At 44.2% G+C, this 24,772-nt stretch overlaps 1 protein-coding gene across 3 annotated transcripts in view; it reads right to left on the reverse strand.

Moving 5' to 3' along the window:
• Nucleotides 1-2,696: 2,696 nt before the first annotated feature.
• The window catches only part of LOC143831851 (netrin-4-like), a 69,742-nt gene continuing 47,666 nt past the window's right edge, over nt 2,697-24,772 (reverse strand). For 2 of the 3 annotated variants that reach the window (XM_077325356.1, XM_077325355.1), the window contains exons 5-10: nt 22,971-23,159; nt 17,058-17,271; nt 15,132-15,268; nt 12,887-12,955; nt 11,336-11,506; nt 2,697-4,603 (exon numbers count right to left, since the gene is read on the reverse strand). In XM_077325356.1, coding sequence (XP_077181471.1) covers nt 4,467-4,603; nt 11,336-11,506; nt 12,887-12,955; nt 15,132-15,268; nt 17,058-17,271; nt 22,971-23,159 — 917 coding nt within the window. In that variant the 3' untranslated portion in view covers nt 2,697-4,466. The remainder of the gene's footprint in view (nt 4,604-11,335; nt 11,507-12,886; nt 12,956-15,131; nt 15,269-17,057; nt 17,272-22,970; nt 23,160-24,772) is intronic. The other variant, XR_013228988.1, reaches the window with a different exon arrangement.

Here is a 24,772-nt window from a genome sequence, read left to right on the forward strand (position 1 = left end):
TTGTTGCTATTTGACCCTTGATACTGGCATGCTCTGAAGTCAAGCTGAACTAACACCTATTGTCTCTGACATCAAACATAAGCACTTTACCTTGGCGCTGACTGGTATCCCTTAAAATAAATGTATTTTTACAATGATACTTATGAACTTCAGCAGTCAGTAATGTCAGCACTCAACTCTTCAGCTGGCTGCACAGGGATTTGGAGTTATAATGTACTGTTGTAGGTAAGCCTCATGTTTTCCTTCTTCCAGGCCATCTTTTTTCAAGTCATCTGACGTCTTCCATTAGCTTTTCATTATCCATCTGGCTATCAGTTCACTCTTGGGATGGATGGCAGCCATTTTTTGAGCATATTCCTACCAAACACTCTTAGAAGGCTTCCTAGTCTGTGGACAATGGTCAACAAAACAGCTGTCTAAAGTAATGAAGTAATGAAGCATTGGCACCTAAGCAGATGAGCCATGTGCATGGAGTCCTGACTGACCATATCAAAAACAAACTACTTGTTAAGAATGGATTTTACCTCAAGCACCATTTGAGGGTTATTGAGGACAACTTACTGTATGAAGCACCTCTTGAAAGGGCAGCTGCCTGTGTGGTGTGATACTGTTTTGTTGGGTTTTTTCCTTTGTGTGATAATCACCTCTTTTTGTCTTGCTATTATAGTGAGGATTATATAATTCATATAATATTATATACTAGGGGCCAAACCCATTGCATTCAGGAATACAACGGGTACTAGCTTAGGGGGCTGGAGTAGAAGATGGCCTCCCCTCCCCTCAGGACCTAGAAAGGCTGCAGGCAGCTGTTAGTGAACTCACCGGCAGGGACAGCTCTCATGCGGCAGGGATAAGCAGCCTCTGAGCCTCAGAGGAAAGTGGAAGGAGGAGGGAGTGGTCGGGTAGGAGCAGAAGGTGATTGGCTGGCCTCTGGACAGACAGGCAAGCCAGTTGGAGGAAGAGGCACTCGGGCGGGACAGCTGCCCTGAGATGTGCTCCTCCTGCAAGGCCTTACCAGAAATATTAAGTGGAACAGACAATATTTGCAGAATCTGGGCTCTAATGGACATCTTCATATGTTACAGCAGTGGTATGGGTTTATCCAGTATGCTTCTTCTAGCCTTTAAATGTTATAAGAGCACCATGACATAATGAACCAACACAAAATCCAATTACCCAAGAGTTCTGCAAATTAAATACTGCTACAGTTAGCCGTGTATCTGAATGTGTGAGAATGCAATCCTAATTGTAGTCAATGGGCTCAGAAGGGTATAACTCTACTTAGGCTGGCCTGTAGCCTACCATTTGGGCGGGGGTTATGACTGCAGGCCCAGGAAGTGATGGGACAGATATAGAAAGAAGAAGCTTCATCAGTACTGTGGGACCTTAGGACAAAATTTCCATGTGTACCAAGTCAAACATATCCCTATTTGCATTTCCATTTGCCCAAGATCTTTCACAACCAGTTTTGGGGACAGGAAGGAAAGCATTAGGTGTTGCACAAAATCTTCAGCAAATGGATGTGTGTTATATTGATTCATATTTCTTCTTGTATGTTGCTGGGGTTATTTGCCTTGTATTGAACATGTATTAAACCATCAATGGCATTTATTTAGATGGGATGTATCCTGAGTATATGTAACCCCGTAGTTGTACATTTCATATTTGCAGAGGTGTTATATATCTATCATTTCCTCTTATGAGAGTGAGATGGCATCCAAAAAGCAACTGAAACAACAGTTATCAATATCTTAGTTTACTTTTAAAATAAGAGTACAAAAACATGGCTGATAGTATTTTAGCATGTTTGAGCGATTTACAAAAGTGGATAGTGTTTGACCCAGCAAGTCCCCACTCTTCTGTTGTTACCTACAGAGCACAAATATTCCTGCTTATATAGGAAGTGTTGTCGTTTCTCTTGTTGGTGATCCAAAATATAGCATCAGTCGACTGTATAATCCACAAAAGGGGAACTTCCAATAATGGCTTTTATGAATGGCCAGCCTCGGCTTTAGCAAGGTTTAGCTAACGTAGCTCTCTATGGGACTGAACACTCCTGGTCAGAAGAAAGGAGGAGCAAGTTTGCTACATTCAGACAATATACTTGTAGAGTTTACAATACAGCGTATCATCACAGTGCATCCCACTTGACTAACAATGAGTACTCATGAGCACCTACTCAGATCATCTGAAAGGAAAGGCCAATAGTGTACCACAGAACTAGGCCTGTTGCACACTGAAGTGTTAGTCATGTTTTTAATAACTCTGAAGGCAAAGCCTAGCCCCTTCTTCTCTTCCATGATTTTAGGAGAGTAAATTCATTTATTTTACAACTCAATGGTATTCAAAGCAGCCTTCATAGGCTCTAGATCAAATAATGTGGTGCCTATAAATAGGAGACTTCCATCTAACAGTGCGTCTGGATAATGTTTATAATGTGACTTGGTCAAAGCTCTGGAATCCCAGTCTTTGTCTTGCACCGAGGGGCAGGCTTCCATCCTCATTCAAGGAAGACTGAAGATTTCTATTGCTTCGTGGTGCCATTCAAGTGCTGCATTCAAGTCACTGTAAAAATGCATCGTTAGCACAGATCAATCACCTTATCTGTATTTTGGTGGTAGGGATTTTGTGTTTGTACGTGAACTTGGCTACGCACAAGCCTTGACTTGCTAGAATAGCTGTGATGTCACAACCACTTTCTCCTGCTCAAAGCAGTTTTTAATCATTTTATGCCCATTTGCTTTTAAAAGATGGTCTTACACATATATATTAAATATACACAGATAACCTTGATTTAAAAAAAGAAAACGGCAGGCAGTTTTGCAGAGGAAGACTGGGCAAGGGGAAGAACAAGGCTGGCAGTATTTTGTGTGTGTGTGGGCGGGGGGGGGGGAAGAAACAGCAGGAATTCTTGACTAGGATTGTACTGAGAAGCTCCCAAGTCTCTTCTGGTAAATGACCATGTCCTGTTCATACAGCTGTAGGCTTTCTTCATCACAGGCCACAGAAATATGTTTAACCACAGATGTGCTAAGGAGCTCTTCTCGCTTTCCTTCATCCAGATTGCTCAGGAAGTACAGTACTTGGGGGAGCTTTGTGGGTGTTGAATGCCTGCTCGTTGGTTAACGCTGCAGGAGGGGGGGAAAGCAAAGGGACAAGTTGTGCTTCTCCAAGGTGAATACTGTTGGGATCTTCAGGACCCTGGACAACAGTAGTCCTTAAGTATAAGCCGCAGCAGCAAATTACTGCAACCACAGAAGTGGTGATGAATATCTTTACAGGAAAAGAGCATGGAAGAATCTGATAACTGAATCAGGTATGAACTTCGAAAGGACTGGTCACGTTGTGGCTATCCCTAAAGGTAGCAAATGTTTCCATCAATCCAGTTTGCCACATTGTTCCAAGCAAATAAACAGGTTTTTTCCTGTATGTATGCAGAATGCTGAGTTGCTGCTGTGTTCTGCCTTAACAACAAAAGGGATCAGCACATAAAATTGAACAACGGCAGTCTTGTGGGAAATGGCTTAATATATTGGATATCAAAGGGACAACAAGCTCACAGGAAGCGCTTGGTGACAGTAGGTGGACTTAGTCTTAAAATCAGATATAGTGGCAGAAGGAATGAGCTTGGAGAGGATGGAAATCCACAGGAGGCAAGCCAATGGATCTCTATCATAAAATTGTCTTTTAGCTGACAAGTACATGATCCCCGGGATCCTAGTCAGCTCCTTTCCATATCCAGCTAACGAGGAGGAAAGGAGAAGCCAATGGAGATTCCTTATTGCAGAATCAGATGCTGCTCACACCCTGACCCAGCAGTGGCCCTGGAAGATGCATCATGGTGCCCCTCCTGGTCTCCCCTTTAGGATGCTTCTCTTGTAAATTACAAACTTCAGCATCAGAACTCTGGTGTAAAGAGGGCACAAACATACTGGAACCCAAACACTTGCTCTACCCATACATTGCTTGTTGAGTATGAAATAGAAAGGGATCGCACATTAAGTAGTAGTCCTGTGACAGAGCAATCTTTTAGTCCACTGCAGGTTGCAAGCTCTACTAAGTCACTGCTCCTTTTCAGCCACATTGGAAAATGACCCTGTAGACATGAATGCTCAGTGCAGCAATCCTATGTAATAATGTGAGGTTGATTCTTTGAAATGTCCACACATATCGTGGCTTGTGATTTTTGTTTCTGGACATGGATAATGGAGTATTGGATATCTAGGGAGACAAGCCACAACCCTACAAGTGTTGAGGGAGGGGAGGGAGGAACTGTCCTTGGAGTCACAGAAGGCCTAAGTTATGGGATAGGTTCTTTCCTGAACATATTGGGAGAGAGAAAGGTGAGTCTGCTTTGAAAGCCAACAGCTAGGAATGTACTGAATGACAAGAAGAGAACTAACTAGGCCGTTCACTGCAATGTTACTAAGGTGTGAAGTTCGTGACTCTCACTGTGAAGTGAGAGGCTATTTGCATCCAGTCCGAAGTATGTCTGCCACCAGCTTCCCCCAGTGAGCTTTCCAGGGCTTCACCAGGCTGTTCATGTTCACTAGGAGTTTGTTTGTCCTTGCGTCCTCCTGTCCGGCTATCAAGTAGTCTATACCTGATTTAAAAAAAAAACACAAGTGTTAGAAGAAAATATTAAGTAGTCTTCATCCTTCAAAACCCCACAGCCTACGTTGCAACCTTTAATACAAAGAACATCCATCTTTCACAATACAAGCTATGCATTCAAAAACTTTCAGCAGTGCGAAGAGGTATATAGAGCACACAAGCTCTAAGAAAAGAGCGAATTCAAATGAATGGTTGGGCAACTTAAAGGTACATGGGGATATCAGTGCAATCCTAAAAACTCTTTCTTGGGAGAGCATTCTATTGAATAAACATGTAGAAATACTCTTTATATTTTTCAGTTGACACTGCCGTGTTGCGTCTGATTGATTTACTGGATTTCTAGTGGACGTTTTCCCAGTTTTCCCTTGCTTGGGTCTCTAGGTATTGCAGAGGCTGGTTGAAAATTTGGCACTCTGGGAGGAATGTACCAGCTTAGAGCTACTGAAGCATATCCACAGGCTGTGAAATGTGACTTTCCTCCTTCCAGCCCAAATTGCTCCCTGGAATGCTGCTGCTGGGGTACAGAACTCCCAAGAGCACAGGCCCGGGGGTGAGGGGGGGCATTTTCACCTGCAGCAGCAGAGGAGAGGGGAGGAAGTGATTTAGTGGTGGAAATTCTCCTTCCCATAGGAAATCTCCATTGGATCCATGCTTGTGCATTTTACAAATGTGCCTCCCACCCCAAAAGATGTTTTTTTATTACATCACTCCCAAGTTTGCAGTTTTCATTCTGGTAGTAAATTGCAGGTGCCAATACCTATAGCTTCTTGTTCTTCCTCAATGTTCTACATTTAATTTAGCCACTCTTATGTTTAAGACCATGTAAATGCCTGATTGATTTGTTGTTATATATTTCCATTTTAAAGGGAGACAGGAATTCTATATAAACACCAAAGATTCATTTGGGGGGGGGGTTAGTTTCCAAATGAAATATTCATATATACAAGATTATATAAAAATCTGTCAAATCCTAAAGTATTCCCAGAGTATTTTTTGATAAAGATCAAAATAAGCACAATTATTTCACAAATATTTTGCATTCCAGTTAGATAATGAACTGCCTAAAAGGGCCAGCTTAATCTGTGTGTGCTACATAAAGGAGGAAAGATGACTGTTAACTTTAACATGCGCCAGTCTTGTATTCTTCCTGGTATAACAATGCACATTATGCCACCCCTCATGCACAATAGGAATCATTTCAAGTGCAGGCAGCCCCAGGAGAAGCAATCCCTGTCCTTGTCAGATTAGAAAAATTATCCTCCAGGTGCAAGAGGCACCTTAAATGGGGCTCATCTGGAGGGTGGGAGAGAGACTCCCTCCTACCTGCCTTCGTAAAACAAAGCTGCACTTACCTGTTGCACACACAGGGACTACGCATGAGCAGACCTATCATTGGCAAAGCCAGGAAACTTTTTCCTGCCCAGGAATCACATGCTCATAGTAAGGAGGGAGGATATGTTTGCCTGCACAGACGATACTCGATGAACAGCAGTTACAGGTAAGTGCAACTTTGTTTTCATCATTGATTTTCTGTGCAGTTCTATATGGGGATTCTAGCAAGCTACATACCAGGCAATGGGGCATGCTCTCTTCCAGGAAACTCTGTAACTGGCCTGCAACCACCCATTCAACCACCTTGCCCAGAAACAGCAGATGCGAGACTGGGCAGTAGTTGGGATGGTGGGATTGGTCCACTCCCAATCTGATCATAGCCTCTTTCATTCTCTCTGGGAAAGCCCCTGGGCTCAGGAACATTGCTCTAGTGTAGCCAAGTAAACCAGGGATGAGTGCATGGATACCCCCAATGCAACTATGCCTGCCTGCCCATAAGCATATTCCTGTTTTGCTTCATATCGTAGTGTGATATTCTGTAAATAATGCAAGACAAGAGGGTAATCTTGTAACTTGGTGAATCTAATAGACAGTCTTTGAGTTTCTTGTCCAGTCAGTTGATGGTCTTTCCAGCCCTATTTCCCCCATAGGGCTTAGCAGGTAGGAGGCTATTTTGGCTTATTTCTACGTTTCTGTCTTTTTATTATTTGCACAGAAAGCAGGCAAGCCTTAAAAAGAAAAAGAAATCCGTGTAGTAATTCCATGGCACCACACCATAAATTTAGTTTTATGATTAAACTGTAAGGCCATGAGATTAGATATGAACTTCCTGTCACCAGCCAGAGAAGAACATACAGTACAATGCCACAGAGACGGTTGGGCCGGGAGCCAGACTGCTGCGCACAGCAGAAAGCACTGTCAACTGCAGAGCCAGACTGGACTAGCAGAGGCGAGTGTGGATTATTTCCTTGTCCTTTCCCAAAGACACCTTTCCTCTTGCTGAACACAAAGGGACAGGAAGCACTATTCTGCAGACTGCCAGAAAGAGAGAGAATGGGGTATGTACCCAAATTAGATTAATGCTTTGGGAAGCATGTCATGTGAGTTGCTAAATTTTGCAGTGTCTCACAGGTCTCTGATCCATGTCACTAGGTCAGGTTGATGCAGTGAATACTGCTGGGCTCGACCCTGAAAGACTGGGGTTCAAATTCCTGCTCAACTGTAAAGCTAATAACAGGGGCTTAATATTACAAGTTACACTGAGGTCCAGTGGTTCCATCCTCAGTTCTCAGGCTCTTACGGGCTGAATTTCGATCTGAACAAGGGAAAACATGGAAAGTGGCCTTTGGTAGCATTTTACCAACCAGAATGAATCTGTGGAGCATCTATTTGCCCATTTAATATACACGGAGGGGCTGCATATGTACTACAGGCAATATGGCATAATGTGAATTTAGAGGCACAAACTCATGCACCAACTTGCCAATACAAGTCCAGCACTCTATCAAATCTTACTTGGGTTCAGCCCACAAAGTTGTGGGATCAGTACTTTTGTGTAAATAGGAAGACAGTTACTGAAAGACAGACTGAATGAAGAACGGGTGGCCATGGACATACTGCAAGCATTCAGGGAGGAAATATCAGTTCTGGACCCATTCCAGTCTGACTTCCGACCTGACCATGGGATGGAGACGGCCTTGGTCCCTCTGGCAGATGTCCTGCAGAGGCAGCTGGACTGAAGTAGGTCAGTGCTGGTTATGTTGCTAGATCTCATAGATGTATTTGATGTAATGAACCATCAGCTCTTAGCTAGCCACCTCATTGACATGGGGATACTGGGATCAGCCTTACAGTGGCTGGTCTCTTTCCTCCAAAGTCAAGGACAGAGGGTAGCCAGCAGGGAGGAACAGTTGCTCCCCCAGATTCACTGGCCAGGTGTTTGGAGGCAGAAGTGGAATGGCTCCAGCAGAGCTACCTGAAATTAAACTCTGAAAAGACAGAGGTCCTGTGGGTGAGAAGGATGTGCCCGGAAGATGAAGCGCATCTCCCCTGCCTTGACAGGGTACAACTGATAACTTCAAAATCCATCAAAAACCTGGGGGTGATCTTTGATATCTCCCTTACCATGGAGGCATAGCCCATTAGGCTTTTCTCCATCAGCACCAGGCAAAGCTGCTAGCACCCTATCTGACTCCAGAAAACCTTGTCACTGTGATCCATGCTCAAGGACCAACTCTACGTAGGCCTGCCCTTGGCCTTGGCCAAGAAGTGACAGCTGGTGCAAAATGCAGCAGTGTAGGCCCTTGCTAGGACACTGTGGAGGGCCAATGTTCCACCTTTCCTCCAGTAGCTGCACTGGCTACCAGTTGAATTCCAGATAAAATTCAAAGTACTGGTTCTGACCTTTAAAGCGTTGTGGGGTCTGGACCCTGCATACCTGAAGCACCACCTATCCCTAAATACCCCCAGGAGAACACTAAGATCATCGAACACTAATATGTTGCTGGTCTCTGCCCCAAAAGAAGTGCCTCTGGCCTTGACCAGAGCCAGGGCCTTTTCAGTCCTGGCCCCAGCCTGACGGAGTATGCTCCCAAGTGGAAATCCAGGCCCTGAGGGAACTGCCAAAGTTCTGCAGGGCCTGCAAAACAGCACTATTTCACTAGACATAGTTGAGGCCAGAGAAAACCAATACATCAAATGGGACCCCCTCCCTCCACCCAGTGTTTACTGCCATAGATGGGAGTATACATGTGAAAGAGATAAGAACAAGGCCTAGGAGGCACTAATGGGGCGCTTAGGGTTACAGTTTTATTGCTTTCACTGTTTATGGTTTTATCTGAATTTATACTTATATGGAGATTTAAATTGCTTTATGTACTGAGCCTAATTAGGGAGTGGTGCTAAATTATAATAAAAATAAAGTCTGGTGTGCAGTGTTGCTGAAACACAGGGAAGAGCTACACAGAGAAGTGAGGTGGTTGGTGCAAATGCACAGTCAGCCCAGGCACAACGCTGGCAGGGGCTCATGGGAATTGTAGTCCATGGACATCTGGAGGGCCGCAGTTTGACTACTCCTGGGTTAGAGTGTCAGTCTAAGACGACCCAGGCATGACCATCTATTGTATTTATTTATTATATTTTTATACCACACACCCATTTTCATGCTGCCTTCCCCATCTACACGGTTGTTCTAATTTCAAACATACATGAAGCTGACTTTACTGACTCAAACCTCTAAGTCCATCATAGTCAGTCTACACAGACTGGCAGCAGCTGTCCAAAGTCTCAGGTTGAAGTCGTTCACATCAGCTACTGCTGATTTTAACCAGAGTTGCCAAGGTCTGAACATGGGACTTTCTTTTCCATTGAGCCACAGCCCATCCTTGAAGGTCCTAGATCTACAGCTGCAATTAATGGCCTCAGCTTTTCCACCCCACCCCGTTATTTCTACAGATACCTTTAGAGACTGCATTGAATTCTATTCAGCCATGAAGTTCACTAGGCATCCCTGGGCTACTCACTCAGCCTGAGCCACCTAACACAGGTCACTGTGAGAATAAAATACAGGGGCTGCGGGATCATGGGTGCCACTCTCAGTCTCTGAGAGTGGGGGCGGTGGGAATCTGACAGACTTATTCAATGGGGCTCAGTGCAAATGGAAAATTTAGAACAGGAATTTCAAAGAACATAACAGGGCAGAATTATCAGAGGAAGCATTTCCCCTGATAATGATGCATGCCCCTGCTCCCCCCTCAGCCAGTGTGGATGAGTAATTTAGTCACAGGATTTAAAAACCACAAGGCAATTTACCTGGTAGTAATGGATCAAGGGAAGGGGGGCAGGACAGGTGTTAACTTTGGAGGTGTAACCCCGTTCACTGTAACCTAATGGCCCACAAAAGTAAGCCATTGCATTCTCTGGTTACTTTGACTTTAGAGAGAAGACACGGTCCAAAGAATGTTCCCAGGCTTTGGTTTGAAGAACATGGTGCATCCAATTTCCAAGCACAGCAGTTCAACTGGAAGAAACAGTGCAAAAATACTCTGCCTCTGTGCTGATGGTTATGCTACAGAGCCCAACCAGTCATCTGAAGCAAATCATACATTGTTTTAACATGGCTAGTTATTTCTAACATTATCTCACACTGACCTGACATGGGACAAACGTGAACCCACTTGTGACAGGGGGACCCACGCAAACATTAAGAGCCTCCCCCCCCCTGCCCTGTGAGACAGAGGGGAAAGCTATCCCTCCTCCTGTGAGTTTGCAATTTACACCACCCCAGAGACAATGGAAGCATTGTGTGAAGCAGCCATCTTTGGAGTGCTTGCTCATCATGAGTAGATCCACTTGTCAGAAGGGCTCCAGCCTGTCGCTTGAAACAACAAACTAGAGCCGTTACTAACTAAAAGATGTACTGTATGGACAACCCTGCAGACCCAGTGGGACAGAGTCCATCCATTGATTTCGTGCACTATGCGGATGCCCTTGTGAGCCGGAGGACTCGCTTTCCGAGGTGGAGTTTTCAATCCGTTCTTTGATCCGGGATTTCCTGTGCTGCATTTATATGCATCAGCGGCCTGTTGCTCTCAGCCTCTGAAACGTGCTGTCACAGCTGCTTTGGATTATTGCAGCTCAGGTACTGTTCCCTCCAGCTTTATATTACCAACATCGACTGCCAGCAGCTCTTACCTGTGCTTCTGTAACTCAGGGGTGGCTAAACTGTGGCTCTCCAGATGTCCATGGACTACAATTCCCATGAGCAGAGGCTCGTGGACATCTGGAGAGCCACAGTTTGGTCACCTGTGTAACTGGATTTGCCAATGACTGGACATGGTACCTTCTGGTTGTTTAGGCTGTGAGACAGTGATGTGAACCGGGATTTCCCTCATCTAAATCCAGTATGCTAACTGTTACACTCTGCTGGCTTTCAGTCTGGGAGCAGTCTGTGCACAAGAACCCACGGGGTGCATGTTAGTGAGGTGCAGGAGTGCCCTCAGCTTGCCAGAACCGACTGGGCACATTTATCATGTCCAGAACAGAAGCAGCACACTCCATAGTACTTATTTATTGTATATATATATCCTACCTTGCTTCTGGAAACCCAAGCTGGAGTACTTAGTTTGCTGAATCCTCTGCCTTCTGATCACACCTTACAACTGTAACAGTGTGAGATGAGGAGGACCCAATTACACTATGTCCTATGAGGAGGTCCTCCACATGGTATTCTTCTTGTGCTGGAGAAACCAGGTTGGGCCCATGGATTTTTCATGCAGGGACAGTATGTTGCAAAGCACCGGATGAACCTGTTCATCTCAGGATTTTGGCAAGAACTCTGCCGAAGCACCAATCTTCCTCACAGACAATGTCATAAACTCAAAGTCCTTACCAGGATTAAGAATAGGGCATGTGCAGCCCCTGTTAGTCCAAGACTCTGGATAGATGCTCCTGTTACTCCGAGTGATTTTCACTTTGTCTGACTTGAGAACCTTCTTCACTTTTACTATAACTTCAGCGTGAGTTCCTTTGTCATGAGCTGAGAGGACCTTTGCTTTTATAACTGTCAGAAAGCAAAAATGTAAACAGTGTTAATTTCACCCAAATAGCCACTGAGTTATTGTGTTAACAGGCAGACCAGAGAAGCACCACTATCAGGGACAAGAGATATCATATTAGCAGGGATGTTTGTCTTAAGACACATATCACAGAATTTGGATTTTTGGCCATTTTAGCTTTTAATTCTTAAAAAGTCAGCCTTATTATCCCTCGTGATAATGAGGAGACTTCCAAAAAGGAGTGGGGCACTGATATATATGTGTGGCCCCTTCCTATTAGCTTTCATTCATGTTCTCCTGTACATCATAATTTCTTTTCATATATCACATTTGTTTTATTGAGGGTTGCAACTTCTCTACTAGTTCTTGTTCATGTTCTATTAACAGCAGCTTAATATTGCAGAGATCATTGCTTAAATCCTGTGAAAAGCTTCAGTCATTGATTTCTGCACATCACACTGTGGCTAAAGGCATCCCAAGTCATTTTGTTGTGGGTGGTGGTGGTCAGTATGAAATCTAGTTCTGACCATCATCCTTCTTGCTAAAATGTTCAAAGGTCTTCAACAGTTAACTGTTTGGAATAAAACTTTACATTTGGAATGAATGTGAGATAAGCAAAGCTTCACAATTTCTATTGGAATATTTTATGTCGTGGCTACATGGCTCATAGCCACATGGATTAGATTTTACCAGCCAGGGAATCAGAATGGTCCAAAGTCTTAGGATGAAGCTAAGCAGGACTGGGCCTGCAAGCTACCTGCACAGGAGACTGCTTCAGAATAATATATAACTTACTCAGAGCAGGCTAGATGAAGATAGAGAGATATGTAAAATAGATTGGGTTGCTTGGGCTGCAGTACCCACTCATGGAGCAGCATATGGTGATGTCATATGGAAGAGCAATATTAACAATAATTGTAATCACAATTATATGGCTTCGAAGAGATGGACAATTCACCCTGACATAGACATATAAAAACACATATACAAAATATGGAAGTTAACAAAGAACTAAATTTAAAATGTACCTAACCTGTTAGCACCGACTGGATTATTGCCTTGATTATTATATATAGAGGTCATAAAATAAAGCCATCAACCGTGTGGGCCAGCTGATGGCCCTGGGAGCCTTAGCAATAAAATAGCTAGCCAGTGGATGAGTCACTATCACATGATGGAGGTATGAGAATGTGTGGGTCAAGAGAAGCCTGGAGAACTTTCAATATGGCTTTATGTCACACAATCTTGACTGATGGCAGAGTGTGCAGTTTGAACTTCCGAGGTTCAGAGTTTGATTTGGGGAAGGCAAAAGCAACAGGAAAGAGGTTCTAGTGCTTCCGTAGTCTCTCCCATCTAAATAAGAGAAGGTAGCTCACATCACTCACCATATGCATATTTCATCTGGCAGAAATTGGTGACACTTCCTAGAATTCTTTCTTTGCATACACACTTTTCTAGGCAGGGAATCGTGAGCCAATATGTCAAAGGAGTTATGAAAGAGAAGAGCGGAGGGAAATCAAATTATTTTAATGTAAAATTGTTCCATATCAATGTTCTAAATGGCTTGATATAAAACAATAAAATGTCATAAAATAAATCCAAAAAACATTAAGGGGATTCTACACTTAGGAAAACTAGCAATTTGGTCCCAAGCATGTTTACCTCAATTATTTTGCTAGGTACTATTTAGAAATGTGAGTAAATTAAACATATGAAGGTTGTAATTTAACTTAGCAGAACTCATCATTGTACTATGGGCATACGTCTATTCTCTGTCAACTTGTACCCAGGAATGCCTGCTGTTCTTTCAAAATATCAAATTTGATTTTAAAAAGGTCAAGTCATGTAACAGAATAAATCACAATACATTAAATTCACTCTCCACAATTTGATTGATTTCCTTTCCATGTGCAGAATCTGGCAATTTTCTATGCACTACACTATTACGTTTGTGTGTGTGTGTGTGTGTGTGTGTGTGTGTGTGTGTGTGAGAGAGAGAGACAGGCCTTTTTTGAATGATTCAGAATATCTCCTATGCCTCTTCTGGTGGGCTGTCTTAGTCTCCCTGTGAGCTGGGTAATGGGTTCATGAAAGAAATAGTTACCATCCATATATATTCTTGAGTGGTCACAGACTTATAACAAAAGGGCAATATAAATCAAAAACAATTCTGTCCTGTTGGCACATAACATCAACATAATACATTGTAGTAAGAAGAGGTCTGTTGCAAGAATATTTTATTCTTTTATACCTTATGACACTCCTGAGTTGAAGAGACATTAATGAGACAAATATCAGCTCAGTATTACAACCATAATGAAATTGTCGCCTGAAGATCTATGTAAACGTGATTAATTGAAAATTAAGCTTGAAGTCAATGTTGATTTGAAATTTGTTGAAACAAAATACATCACTGTGGAGGTATAGTTTGAAGAACAAAAGATTCTGGCAATGGGCGTTTTGCTACTACAACTTATGTTGACACTAGATCTAAAGCCCATTTCACTTTGTAATGAAATGGGCCCTAGATGGCCTGAGAGCAGGCCCACCCCCCACCCCCCACCCGAGGCTCTCCCAAGCCTTTTCCCGGCCGGCGGAGCGGCCTCACCGCATCTGCGACGCGGCGAGGGCGCTCCGCCGGCCGGGAGAAGGCTGCAAGGCCCACCCCCCACCCGAGGCTCTCCCGAGCCTTCTCCCGGCTGCTCCGCCGGCCGGGAGAAGGCGGCGCGGCTCACCCCTTACCCGTGGCTGTCTTGGCGGGTGAAGCAGCCGATGTTGAGCCCCGCGAATTGGCTGCTTGGGGCGGGATGGACACTCGGAGGGGCCAATCAGGAGCCGCTTCGTGGATCCTGATTGGCCCCTCCGAGTTTTTATCCCAGACAGGGCCCCGCCCTAACTCCTCCCACAGTGCCCTTACTGCTTTATTCAGTCCGTGGCGCTCTGCGCCACGGGGCTGTTTAAAGATTATATGCCAAAAGTATGGGATCTTTTAAAATGTATATTGTACTGCACTGTACTTCCCTATTTACTGTATGACATAAGGGCCACATAACTGTAATGATGTGTAGACATTCTGCTACACTAAGACGAAGAGTTGGTTCATATATGCTGCTTTTCTCTTGCCGAAGGAGTCTCAAAGCAGCTTACAGTCACCTTCCCTTTCCTCTCCCCACAACAGACACCCTGTGGGGTGGGTGAGGCTGAGAGAGCCCTGATATCACTGCTTGGTCAGAACAGCTTTATCAGTGCCGTGGTGAGCCCAAGGTCACCCAGCTGGTTGCATGTGGGGAATGCAGAATCAAATCTGGCTCTCCAGATTAGAAGTAGGGTTGGGTGCTTCGGCACCCAAAGCAGCCGGTCACTTCCGACGCAGCCAGTGCCGTGCCAGGGGAGGGAGGGGAGGCGCGGGCATTGGAATGCCCAACCCTAATTAGAAGTCTGCACTCCTAACCACTACACCAAGCTCACTTAGTCCATTCAGTTCTTAAGTCTGACTGCTTGGGATTCTAGATTTTCCAGGATGTTATGATAGCAAGCATATTCAGCGCTCAAGCACAGGAAACCATATTTCTAAAACGTGTAGATCAGCTGTGAAAAAAGACGCTTGCCAGCTAGAACACCACTTCATACCTGGATGTCTTAATGCAGAAAACCCCTGCACGTGGTCATTCCATTGCCATTCGTCCTCGCTTTCATTAATCTGGGTTTGGATGAGGTCAGGGATTCTCCCACCAATGGGAACGTCAAAAAAATGCTGATTGTCATAACTGAGAAGAGGGGGAAGGAGAAAGCAGAAACAATGTGTAGATTATAGGATGTGATGATAACCAGCGGCAGCCTAAACACTGAACATTTGTCATTGCCATTTGCTCACTGACTGTTATACAGAAATACACAATTCGATAGATTGGAAAAAACCCAGAGGGTCATCCTGTCCAGAACATCAGCAGCATTTGCTGTCTCTAATTGAAGACAATGGAGTCTTTATCCAGAGGAGGAAGGAGCTTTTCTTAAAACTTATATCCATTTACAGTGTTTGAGGATAAGCACCATATAAATCAGCAGCAATTCTAAACTTTTTGGCAACCTTGGGATGTGCAATTGTGTATATTGAATCTACTTCACCTATTACTTTATCTGCTGTAACAAACAAGTCTACCTCTTGATCCTCACAACGCTGAAACATGGCAAGAAATATCTTTAACAGTCATTCACAACAGCAGTTTATGCAGCAATTCTAGAACATGGATGAAGTTCCTAGCAGGAATTTTATGATAAACTTGATGATTCTATGAGGGTAAATTCCTTGTACAAACACCATATTTCCTCCATGCGGACGATCCACAGACACGTTCTCTGAGTTCCTTATTGGGAACTTAATTCCCGGGTATGCACTGTCGCAGCTCTGACTGGTATCATGACACACGTGGAGATGAAGCTGCTTCCTCCTCCATCTCCACCTTTTCCCGACCTGAAATGGCACCAGAGATCTGCTGTTTGCCCAGTGAGCTACACTAAAGTTTCCTCAGCCGGGCACGCAGTGGCACCTGGGGCCATTTCTGGTTGAGGGAAAAGGCATGAGGAAAGGTTTATACAGTTCCCAATGTGCCATGCATCCCAATCTAAATAGAATGGAACTGAATGTTTCATTTCTATACCGCCCCTCTCCATATGGGCTTGGGGTGGCTCACAACAAGAACACAGCCAATAAAATCTATTACAGTAACGAACTTACAATAAAATATAGTTTAAGACCCCATCTCCGCCCCCATCCGCTTCGTACCCTCTGCTAGCTATCCCAGACTGGAAATGACATTAGATAAAAAATGAAAAAACAGGGGGAGCCAAGAGAGAGGAGAATGGAGGGAGGCCCAAAAAGCTTCAGACAGCCCTGGCCTCAACCGTAGGCCTGATGAAAAAGGGCTGTTTCACAGACGCTGCAGTACTTTGACAGCTCCATCAAGGCCTAGATCTCAGCAGCAGCCCATTCCACCAGGCTGGAGTCCAGACAGAAAAGACTAGGGATCACCAGTATATTGGTGTTTGCCCTCTGGAGAACTTATTGGCAGAGGCAGTACCTCAGATACACAGGGTCCAGATCACATAGGGCCTTAAAGGTCAGAACCTTGAACCTGATCCGGAATTCTACTGGCAACCAATGCAGTGGTTGGAGGGCAGGTTAAATATGTGCCCCCCATGGGATCCTTGTGAAGACCTGTGCCACTACACTTTGTGCCAGCTATAATCTCAGGATCAAGGCCAAGGGCAATCCCATGTAGAGTGTTACAGAAATCTACTCTGGGAGTGACTATCACGTGAATCACCATAGCTGGGTCTTCTGAGGCCAGATAGGGCACTAGTAGCTTTGTCTGTTGCAGATGGCAAAATGCCTGGCAAGCCACATTTGTGACCCGTGCATTGATAAGGCCTTCATGAAAACTGAGTTTGCAGCATGGGATTCCAGGCATATGATATGAATATCATATGAATCAGTCCTGACTCTTCTTTCAATTAGATTTAAAAGCCAACCTTTTTATAGTAAGAGAATTTACATACCTCTCAAGACACTCTCCAGTGTTCTTGTCACAGTCCCTGGCACAGTCGCAAGGTTGGCAGCCATTTTTTCCAAAGCCCCAGTATCCCATGAGACACCTGTCACATTTAGGCCCTGCAACACCTGGCTTGCAGAAGCAGAAGCCTGTCTTTGGGTGGCATCTCCAGCTCTGGTTGAAGGCTGTGTTCACTGAGCCCACTGGTTGGCAGGAGCAAGCTGTATGAGAAGGTTTAGGATGCAATCGAGATTGTAATTCCACGGTCATCTACATAAACAGAAATTCTGCAGCCAAACAATTAATTCTTAAATGCAGAATATATAATGTGCAATATGAAACATACTAACCAGCCTTTTAAAAGATTCTTAGTGGAGCGATTAAGCCTGCTATCCATTCCTATAGGCAGGAGTGGCCAAACTGTGGCTCTCCAGATGTCCATGGACTATCATTCCCATGCTGGCCGGGGCTTATGGGAATTGTAGTTCATGGACATCTGGAGAGAAGAAGAGTTGGTTCTTATATGCCACTTCTCTCTACCCAAAGGAGTCTCAAAGCAGCTTACAATCGCCTTCCCTTTGCTCTCCCCACAACAGACACCCTGTGAGGTGGGTGAGGCTGAGAGAGCCCTGATATTACTGCTCAGTCAGAACAGCTTTATCAGTGCCATGGCGAGCCCAAGGTCACCCAGCTGGTTGCAAGTGGAGGAATAGGGCTATCAAACCTGGCTCACCAGCACAGAAACTGCCGCTCTTAAGCTGGCTCTACAGTTTGGCTACCCCTGCTATAGAGAGTTAAAGGTAAAGGTAAAGGTATCCCCTGTGCAAGCACCGAGTCATGTCTGACCCTTGGGGTGATGCCCTCCAGCGTTTTCATGGCAGACTCAATATGGGGTGGTTTGCCAGTGCCTTCCCCAGTCATTACCGTTTACCCCCCAGCAAGCTGGGTACTCATTTTACCGACCTCGGAAGGATGGAAGGCTGAGTCAACCTTGAGCCGGCTGCTGGGATCGAACTCCCAGCCTTATGGGCAAAGTTTTCAGACAGCTGCCTTACCACTCTGCGCCACAAGAGACTCTATAGAGAGTTATTCTCATCTAAACCCTTTATTTCAATGGGTTTCATCTGGCTGCATAGGATTGCATAGGATTGCCTTGACAGTTTTCTAGAGCAGCCCCAAATGATCAAGAGAGGTATCAGTAAGTTTGGGGAAGACACTATAGTCCAATGGTAAATCACTTGCTTTGCATGCAGCAAATCCAAAGTGAGCACGAGGTGTACTGAAAGAGTAATGATTTTCAATGAGTGGTAGGCCTGGGCTCCAAATTCAGAGACAAGGTCTATCTCCCATTGAAACTAATGGTCCTGCAGACTTCCAAGGTCAGGGCAGCTCTACTTTTTCTCTCTCCACTCCTGCTGCCTGCTGGGAATGGGGAAGGGGGAGTAGCTTGGCTGGCTGCCACCTGGCCATTAAACGTAATCCCTCTTTAAACTTTAAAGGGACATTAGTTTTAATAGGAGATAAACCTGGCCTTCAAATTTGGAGAATGGGTCTACTGCCCATTGTTTTAGAGCACCCTCTGCTGTTCAGGAGCACATCTGCTCTTCAAACGTTCAAAGGCCTTTATTTTCAGTAGGGGTAGATCTGGCCTCTAGAGACCTTTCCCTGACAATCAACTCTACCTCTTTTTCCCATGTCAGTTCTGTGACATGACCTGAATTGGCTGAACTGGAAGGTACTCAGCTGCCACTGTACCCTGCAGTTAGGCTGCTTAAATCTCACTGAAGTCAGTGGAAGTTAAGCAACCTAACTGTGCATTGGACTGCAGCCACCCCCAAAAAAATGCATGTGCAGTCTGGCTGTCATTCAGCCTCAGGCCATTAGAACCAAACAAGTGCAAAAAAGACCAGAGATAAGCAATCTGACAGATTATAAGAAATTGCAGGCCATCTCATAGTTACACGTTACATTTCTTAGTAAGAATTCTCATGTTTTATAGGAACGCCTGTGCACAGGAAGTCGGCAAAGAGGACCTTGGCTAGCTTCAAATTGTTATACAACACATTCCCTCCCCCCTGACTGGTGATTAAGAGGGAATGTGCTCGATTATTATGACTAATGCTGAGAGATTCCTTCTGAGTCCGAGCAGCGTCCAGTTCTCTTTTCTTCTTGGGAGCCCGAGGGCCTGTTGCAGCTTAACAGAGAGACTTTGCTCTGGATGGAAGAGCACTCTTAAAGCAAGCTTTCTCTAGGGATTAATAAAATATTTCATTCAGCTTTTGCATTTGCTGTTTTCCCCTAACCTAGTGCCCACTGAAGAGACAGGAAGAATTTTTGATCCCCCGCCCCTCCAAAAAAAAAAAAATTCCTTCTTTCCTTCTCACAGTAGAGCTGAGAACCAAATTGCTCATTCCACAAACATCTGTGCAATTCACTGTGACAAATTTGTTATTTTCCTCTTTGGTATTTTCCAGCATCAAAAACAAGTGCATATTTAGCACAAAGCTTCTTCGTCAAGTATCTGAAGAAGTGAGCAGTGACACACGAAAGCTCATACCCTAACTCGAGTTTTGGTAGTCTTTATGGTGCTACTGGACTCTTGCTCTTTTCTACTGCTACAGACAGACTAACAGGGCTGTCTACTTAGCCAAATAATCTCTGTATATCAATTACTGCCACATCTCAATTCTCAGATCTTTAGCTCACGACCTGCAGGATAGGATGGGGGCACAATTGAAGAGCTAGTGCTTTGGTGCCAATTAAGGAACAGTCAAGGGTATCTTAGGATGCAAATCCTGTCTATCTGATTTGACAGAGACTGTGTTCAGTGTAGGAAGGTGTATGCCAAGGAAAAAGAAGGAAATGGCAAGTCTCAACAGGGCACAAAAAGCTAAAGAAGACTGGAGCTGTCTGGCAAGAAGCAGTCCTGAAAAGATATAAAGATTTGCTGTTACTCTTTGTACTGGGATCCAGACCTCCACTTCCTTCCTTTGCTCAGCACACCATTGACCTAAGATACTGAGGAGGAATCTGGGATGATCTAGGGCAGGCTATGGACAAGCCAAACAAACCTGCAGAGTCAGATTGGGTAGGACCAGAAGCCATCCTCAGGGCTCAAACGGGCCTAGCAACTTGCTACCATTTACCCTCTTTTAAATCTGTCAGTGCACACATCTGCTCCCTTCGTAGCATATTGGAAAGTAAAACAATTGATTACAAGAAGCACCGTAAGACTTTATGAGGTGTTCTGCGTCAAGTTCGGCATTCTGTTTCACATGCTTGGCTGACCCTTGTGGTCAACTAAAATGCCTGATTATTAGACAATGAGATCAGACAAAAGATGAGTTGGGAAGGAGAACTATCTTTCTTCTGTCTGCACTGTGCTTCAGAGACATTTAGAGAGCACTAAGGTCCTCACTCTGCATTTTCAAAGGGCAAAGCCACATTTTTTTTGTCCTACGGTGCAATCATGAGATGTGGCCATCAGCTAGAAAGGGTAAGAGCATTTTTGCTTTTGTGCTAATGGAATCATATAATACAATTTGAAGTAGCAAAAATACATCAGTATGCTAGGAATTAGTAAAAGTTCTGATATGTATATAGAGATATTCTGTTACTACAAGAAGCAAACACTTCTTTGATGCCGTTCACACATTTTGTATACCTGTATGTTTTCTGCCACAAATGTATAATTAGGTTCCTGCACTGGAATGAAATACCACTACACATCGGCCATCGGAGATTAAAATAAAATCTTGTCCAAATATAAAAAACAGATGATAAATATTCAGCAAATATTCTTGCGAAAATCTCACTTCAACATTCATTCATGTGAAGTTTGAAGAGAATGCTTGGGCATAATGAACTGAGAGGAAGGTGAGCACTGAAGAGAACAGAGATCCAGTTTCACCCCAGTAGACTATCCTACGATTTGCACAGGTTGATTTTTCAAAAAGTTTCACTTTGTTCTTCTCTAAGGTTTCCTCCTTCAGTGAGTGTCTAATAATACATCATGTTGGTTACCGAACCTTGGCTTTCCTGTCAGACTACAGAACTTGGGCACAGAACCTTTCAGCCACTCTACTTGAAACTTAATCTTCTGGAACAGTGCCTTTTACAAAGCTACGCTTTCACCAAGACTTCTCGGAATAGAAGAAAAATCACAAGAGAAATCCTTAGGTGTCATGCAACATGGTGGGGGACCCCAATGGGTTAGCAAGGCAGCTCCTCATTCAGTCTGCTTTCGGGAAAGGTTAAAAGTTGGTGAGCAGGGGGGTAGGGGGGCTGAGCCAGCATTAGCATTCAGGAAAGGCAAACACAAAAGAACAGAAGCAGAGGAAGGGCTGTGAACGGGCAGTTTAAACTGTCAGGAGCTCAGTTATGGTAGCAAGAAAAGCACGTGTAACCTGAGTTCAGAGGAATTTTGATCAGGCATCTCGAAGCAACAGCAGCACAACACTAGAAGAAGGACAATTATCCAGATAAAGAAATAGTAGGGTGAAGACAGATATAATAGGGAAAGGAGCACATTTATAGGGTTGCCAGTCTCAAGGTGGTAGCTAGAGATACCCTGGAATCACAACGGGACTCAAGGTTACAAAGAACAGTTTCCCTGGTGAAAATGAGTCCTTTGGAAGATGGGCCCTAATGCATTATAGTCACTGAGATCCCTCCCCAGGCCTCATTCCTAACCACCACCACCCCCAAAGACCTCCTCTCAGGAATTTCAACCCAGAACTGGTAATCCCGGAACACTACTTCACAACAGAAATGACATACATGTATCCTAAACTACCAGTCTAGTCTTTCCCCATGATTCTGGTGAGCAGCCTAATTTTCAGAATGTATTTTCAGTTATAAATCTGTTAAAAATTGTATCCCTCTTTATTCAAAAGGTAAAGGTATCCCCCTGTGCAAACACCGGGTCATGTCTGACCCTTGGGGTGACGCCCTCTAGCATTTTCATGGCAGACTCAATATGGGGTGGTTTGCCAGTGCCTTCCCCAGTCATTACCGTTTACCCCCCAGCAAGCTGGGTACTCATTTTAGCGACCTCGGAAGGATGGAAGGCTGAGTCAACCTTGAGCCGGCTGCTGGGATCGAACTCCCAGCCTCATGGGCAGAGCTTTCAGACTGCATGTCTGCTGCCTTACCACTCTGTGCCACAGGTAAAATCATACAAATACAGTACATTAAACAGCCAATATAAGTTTCTCATTAAAAATTTTTCCACTGCCCTTCTGATAAAATCTAAGAATGTGATTGGCAAAGGCCTGACAAAAGGGGATTGTTTTGCAACGTTCATGCACTGACTTGTTCATTTGTTGCCTTATTAATTTGTCTTAAAAAAATTAATACAAAGCATATTTGGGAATTTCAAGGAACTAATGACATCACGGGGATCCAGGCCTTACTAATCAACTCTGAATATTGCTTTCTGTCGTGGCAACCTTGAAGTAAAAGATTTCTGACTTCAGAGCTTGCTCTTTGAGAAGAATAGGTACATTATGAAGAACATAATACGTAGAAGACAGGGACCAATTAACTTGGATTTAGGGTTGCCAACCTTCAGATGGGGCCTGGAGATCTTCCACAATTACAACTGATCTCCAGACTACAGAGACCAGTTCCCCTGGAGAAAATTGCTACTTTGGAGGGTAGACTTTATACCATTTTACCCCCCCCCCAAGGTCCCTCCCATCCTGAAATCTTCCCTCCCCAGGGTCCACCCTGAAACCTCCAGGAATTTCCCAGCCTGGTGTTGGTATCCCTACTAGGATAAGATGTTGCCTGGAATGCTGATTTTAAGTTGTGAAAGGCAACCAGTATATTTATAAAGAAACTTTGAAAGGATATATTTTATTTCCTGTGTATGCTCCACTGCCTTATTACGTATTACAGTGGGAAAAAAACAACTTACGCTTGCAGACCTCTGGGGAAGACATGGGCTTTCCTCTGTCTCTGTAGTAACCGGCCTTGCACCTCTGACATCGGTCGCCCTCAGTGTTGTGTTTGCAGTTGTCACAGACACCTCCACTCTGCTTTCCTGATGCCAGCCAGACCCTCTGGTCAAAATGGCAGCTATTGGCATGATTGTGGCATCGGCACTCTGTGGGGGCGAGGCAGGAAGAAGAACAATGAACATGTCAGTACAGGCAAATCGGATTTAAGTGTTATTAACATTTCTTTTTGTCATGGATTTATTTAACCTTAGGGAAGGAGGGAAATAATTAAATGGAGGAATGTTTTTGCCAGCTGGGAAACATCTCTGCTGAGGACTGATGTTCTCCTTCCTATTTTAGGCCTTCGGGCTCTTACCCATGGCTAGCAAGCAGCCTGTGTATTCAGACAAGCCAGCTAATGAGTCCAGGACCAGTCTGAGATGTACCTGTTCATTTTTGTGTGGGTGTTTGCTGTGTACTGGTCTTGTTAATGTGTGTGTGTGTGTGGGGGGGGGTTGTTTCTGTTGTAAGCTGCTTTGGGGAGAAAAGTGATATATAAATACTGAAATAAATGCATCCTCCCATTTAGTAGATAGAGATGAGTAGCTATGTTCGTCTGTCTGAAGCAACAGGAAAGAGCAAGAGCCCAGTAGTACCTTAAAGACTAACCACATTTGGGCAGGATATGAACTTTCATGAGCCACTGCTTACTCATTCATGGTATGAAGAAGCGAACAATGACTCACAAAAGCTCATACCCCGCCACAAATGTTGTTTGTCTTTAAGGTGCTGCTGAACTCTGGCTCTTTCTCATTTCTCAGTCATTTAAAGGAAGCACTGAAAAGATGAGTAACAAGTAATGCTTATTCACTGTAAATATCCAGACCAACAATTCAACAATGGTGGGATCTTGATGGCAATATAACTGCTACCCACCATTTCATACTTATCTGCACAAAAGAGACTGCCTGAATTTGCACGGAGAAGCCACCAGAAGTGAGCCTGCTTTGTTTAGTCTTGGGTGTATTACATTCTGGAACTATTTAATGGTGAGAAATCTGGCACCCCAAGAAATGATGACATTTGAAAAAAGAAATGCAAAAACACTCATTGCATTGTAGGAGTTTCACTTGCCTCCTTTGTGCAGATAATTAAGAAAATGTGACTCCAGATTAATAAGAGAAGTCTCCTGTTGTTGTTGTTTTTTAACATAGTAAAGGCATGATAGATCCTTCCTTCCTTCCTTCCTTCCTTCCTTCCTTCCTTCCTTCCTTCCTTCCTTCCTTCCTTCCTTCCTTCCTTCCTTCCTTCCTTCCTTCCTTCCCCTGCCTCCCTCCCTCCCTGCCTGCCTGCCTGCCTGCCTGCCTGCCTTCCAAGAAGAGAACAAGGATGTTAAAAATGCCTTTGGGGCTGCATTTGGCCTGAAGGGTCCTGGGTTGTTCAATCCTTTTTTCTTTTCTTTTTTTTAACCAACTAGTTTAAACTGGAACCTCTTTGGAATAGCGACTCCATGCTTTTGTAAATAAAAGTGGGCAGCAACAGGCACATCTCCATCCAGGTCACTAATTGCTCCATAGTTCTAAAACAAAAGGATCCCCGGGGTTAGAATTTGGACTATGCACATCACAGAGCTCTACAGAGAAGTCATTAGGACACTGTTCCTGAGGCTGAACTTTTTGCTTTACTCCAGTTTCTTCTTACCAAATATTATATCTGTTTAACATCCACAAGCATACATGGTCTGAATTAATATTTTCCCCCAATACAGAGGAAATCATAT

This window comes from Paroedura picta, chromosome 3, assembly GCF_049243985.1.
Source record: "Paroedura picta isolate Pp20150507F chromosome 3, Ppicta_v3.0, whole genome shotgun sequence".
Lineage (NCBI taxonomy): Eukaryota > Metazoa > Chordata > Lepidosauria > Squamata > Gekkonidae > Paroedura > Paroedura picta.